The sequence below is a fragment of the Frankliniella occidentalis genome, unplaced genomic scaffold (assembly GCF_000697945.3).
Source record: "Frankliniella occidentalis isolate FOCC.00 unplaced genomic scaffold, Focc_3.1 Scaffold91, whole genome shotgun sequence".
NCBI classification, from domain to species: domain Eukaryota; kingdom Metazoa; phylum Arthropoda; class Insecta; order Thysanoptera; family Thripidae; genus Frankliniella; species Frankliniella occidentalis.
Window position 1 is genome coordinate 1,005,181 of NW_026267220.1, and position 3,283 is coordinate 1,008,463.

The 3,283-nt window shown below is 55.5% G+C and overlaps 1 protein-coding gene across 1 annotated transcript; it reads right to left on the bottom strand.

Moving 5' to 3' along the window:
• Positions 1–169: 169 nt before the first annotated feature.
• LOC113207430 (ABC transporter G family member 20) lies at positions 170–2,829 on the bottom strand (the record flags this gene model as incomplete). The annotated part of the gene is given in 9 exon segments (XM_052269416.1): positions 170–285; positions 380–557; positions 634–841; positions 929–1,068; positions 1,157–1,282; positions 1,587–1,748; positions 1,945–2,146; positions 2,413–2,567; positions 2,651–2,829. Coding segments are annotated over 9 exon segments (1,296 nt in total), but the record flags the coding sequence as incomplete, so codon positions are not given.
• Between the last annotated feature and the right edge of the window lie 454 nt (positions 2,830–3,283).

The following is a 3,283-nucleotide window of genomic DNA, read 5'->3' on the forward strand; positions in this document are numbered from 1 at the left end:
CCGCCCGACAGCTGCACGGAGCGGCTGGCCTATCCCAGCCCCTAACGCCTGACCGAGGCAGGGTAGGCGCACCCGCCCGACAGCTGCACGGAGCGTGTGGCCTATCCCAGCCCAGAGTCAGCCTCAGCCTTGGCCGCCGCAGCCACCAACAGATAAAAGGGTATGTTACCTGGATGGGAATATCAGCCAGCTTGGGGTTGTTGTTGCACTGGGATAAGAGATCTTGGGCGAAGTCGCGGTACGAGAACTGCAGATCTCTGTTCAGCATCAGGCCAATCTGTTGATCTGAAACACACGACAAACGCGATAAGTAACGCGTCTCCATGGCGCGCAAATCTTTTCCGCGCTAAGTATAGTCGTCTTCGAGAGCTCGACTCACTTGACATGTCCAGCCAGACGCGGATCTCGCTCTGGTCCAGGGTCTCGTTGTCCGAGTTCTGACCGAGCGCCATTCGCGCCACCAGAGCGTCAGTGAAGTTCTCCGTGAAGTAGAGCGCTCCCCATGCGTCACCGTTCCGTACCGCATCTAGCGCCTCTTCCTTTGTCTCAAAATAGTCCTGCGAAGCACAGAAACACGTTACACACAAATACGTTATCGCAAGTCGACAAACGTCAGAGAATTCGGATACTTACTTTTACTATAGTTTCATTATCTAGCTGCTGTATGTACCGACAACTGAGCCAAGATAAACTGCAGTTGCTGTACACGGGGCACTCCATGGTAGAGTAGTTCATCTCGTGGTTCACGATGGCAAGGTGCAGTCCGGTGGGGTTGCGACCGATGGCGAGGCAGAAGAGGATGACTTGCATGACGGGCAGGGCGAAGATGAAGAGCATAACACTGCGGGGGGAGCAGAAGAGTGAGTGAGCGTGTCCGTCTCCCAGTTTCTCTCCTCTCGTCAAACGACAGATGAGCGCAGACTCTCACCCGACATTTCTCCACATCCGCAGGAAGTTCTTCTGGAGCAGGGCGCGCATCTTCCCCCTGGTCGTCAGTTTGAAGCAGTCCGTGCAGTCGTCGCAGTCCACCACGGGCTCCGACTTGCCAGCCTTGTTTTTGTTCAGTTGCTAAAGAGAAAGGAAACAAACGCGTTACTTTCGTTGTCCCGGAGTTCGAGGCGCGCTGCAGTTATGCATTGCGGCTGCGGACACTCACGTCTAGGTGTCCGTTGGATTCATTGATCAGCATCTCCTTGGACTGGTGGAAGTTGAGTCCGACCACGCCGCTCTCCTCGGTCACGAACACGGGCTCGTCCTTCTTGTTGCCCCAGTTGAGGGAGGCCTGCGCGCAGGGCGAGGCAGACAGTTAGACACAGAGGCACAAACAATCGCTAGAGAGTCTAACGTTTACCTCCTCGCCCGCCTCACCACCGCAGCATGAGTCAGAACGTCAGAGGTACTTACTGATTTGGTCAAGGTATACGAGGCGGGAGAGAGTGTAGGGGGCCCGGATAATAATTAAGCACCCCCATTAGTTATGAATTATACCTGGGAGGTTGCAAACTCAAAACTACGAAAAACGAGCCAGCCTATTCTCCGCGTCAAAACTCCCTTCTTATCTCTACTATACCACACCACAGACGCACCACTGAGATGTTGTTGGTCATGTTGGCGTCGGTGCCGGGCTGGCTGCCCTGCTTGCGGCTGAGCTTGAGGAAGACCTCTTCCAGCGACGGGCAGTTGTACGTGGCGAGCAACGCGCTGGGAGACTCCTCAGCCAGCAGCTTGCCGCTTCGCATCAGACCGATCTGAACAAGAAAGAGGCAGGCGTAAGTGACAAAGAAGATTAAACAAATGGTGCTGAAACGTAAGATACTTCAGAGCTCGAGTAAAAAAGTGCTGCTGAAACGAAAGTTACTTTAATACTCGAGTAAAGAAGTGCACTTGTTTCAGCACGCTAAAACGTGTAAGTTACTCTAGAACTCGCGAGTACTTCGTACTCACCGCGTGCGCCTGTCGCGCCTCCTCGATGTAATGGGTGGTGATGATGACGGTCTTGTTGCCGTCCTTGGTGATCTGCACCAGATGGTGCCAGATGCTCTGTCTGAGCAGGGGGTCCACGCCGACGGTGGGCTCGTCCAGGATGAGGAGTTCCGGGTCGTGCATGAGGGCGACGGCGAAGGACACTCGCCTCTGCTGACCACCACTGCAACGCGAAACGATAGGGTTATTGTAAGGTTCCTCCGCGACCAGAAATTACGATAGTTTACCCTCAAATTCCCGAATTTGTCACATCACGCGAGCTTAGCGCCTGCGATACTCGGGGTAGGCCACCCCGCCATACTCGCATGCACTGCAGGCGAGATGTGGCCTACCTGCCAGGCGCTATGAGAGCCGCCACAAGCCGAATGACGGGCCTACTCTCTGGGTGATCCCTCGCCCCACCACTCACAGATGGACCGGCGCACTCACCTGAGGTTCTTCACCAGTCGGTTTTGTGAGGGGAGATCGAGGAAGTTGAGGAGGAAATCTAACCGGTCCTGGATTTCACTGCTAGGCATACCGAAGATCCATCCGAAGTACATCATGGTTTCACGAATGGAAAACTCGCCGAGTAAGGCGATTTCCTAAAATCAAAGAAACAAACGGGCACCCGTTTAGAAAGTCGCGTAACTTGGATGATCCTGATGCCACTTGAGTGCTGAAATACCTGCGGCATGTAGCCGACCCGCTTGCCGGGCACACCCGAGCCCTTGGTGCCCGGCTTGCCGCCCAGCACCCAGATCTCTCCAGAGTTGAGGTGCCGCCGGCCGACGAGGCAGCTCAGCAGGGTGGTCTTGCCGCAACCCGAGGCACCGAGGAGTCCGTAGCTGCAACCAGAAGAGACAGAGCCGTCAGCAACGAGCACAGTTGAACGAGAGACCACCGCCACAGCGGGCCAAACAACGAAATCCTGCTCCACGCAGCAGACAGAGAACCTTGCACTTTCCGCAAATCGTGCGCCAGCCCGCGGCAGCGAAGCGACCTTTTCAGCGCCCGAGTTATTACACACCTATAATACCTTACGTTATTGTGGTTCGTTGTTTTTCTCGTGTTTTTTTTTCAAAGGTGCGGGAAGGCTGCCGTTCCGATAATCAACAGTATAAAATCTCATACTTCCGCGGGTCTAAACCTCATTCGGCCAAACGGGAGCGCTAGACAGCCCCCCCCCCCTCCTTTCTCTCTCATCTTATGACGGCATGCGGCGGCCTCTGTCCTGTCCGGCCGGCCTCTTACAACACAGCGTTAGCCTTGCTCCCGGCCGCCCAGCTCGCCGCCCGAGGGAGAGAGAGAGGGGGGGGGG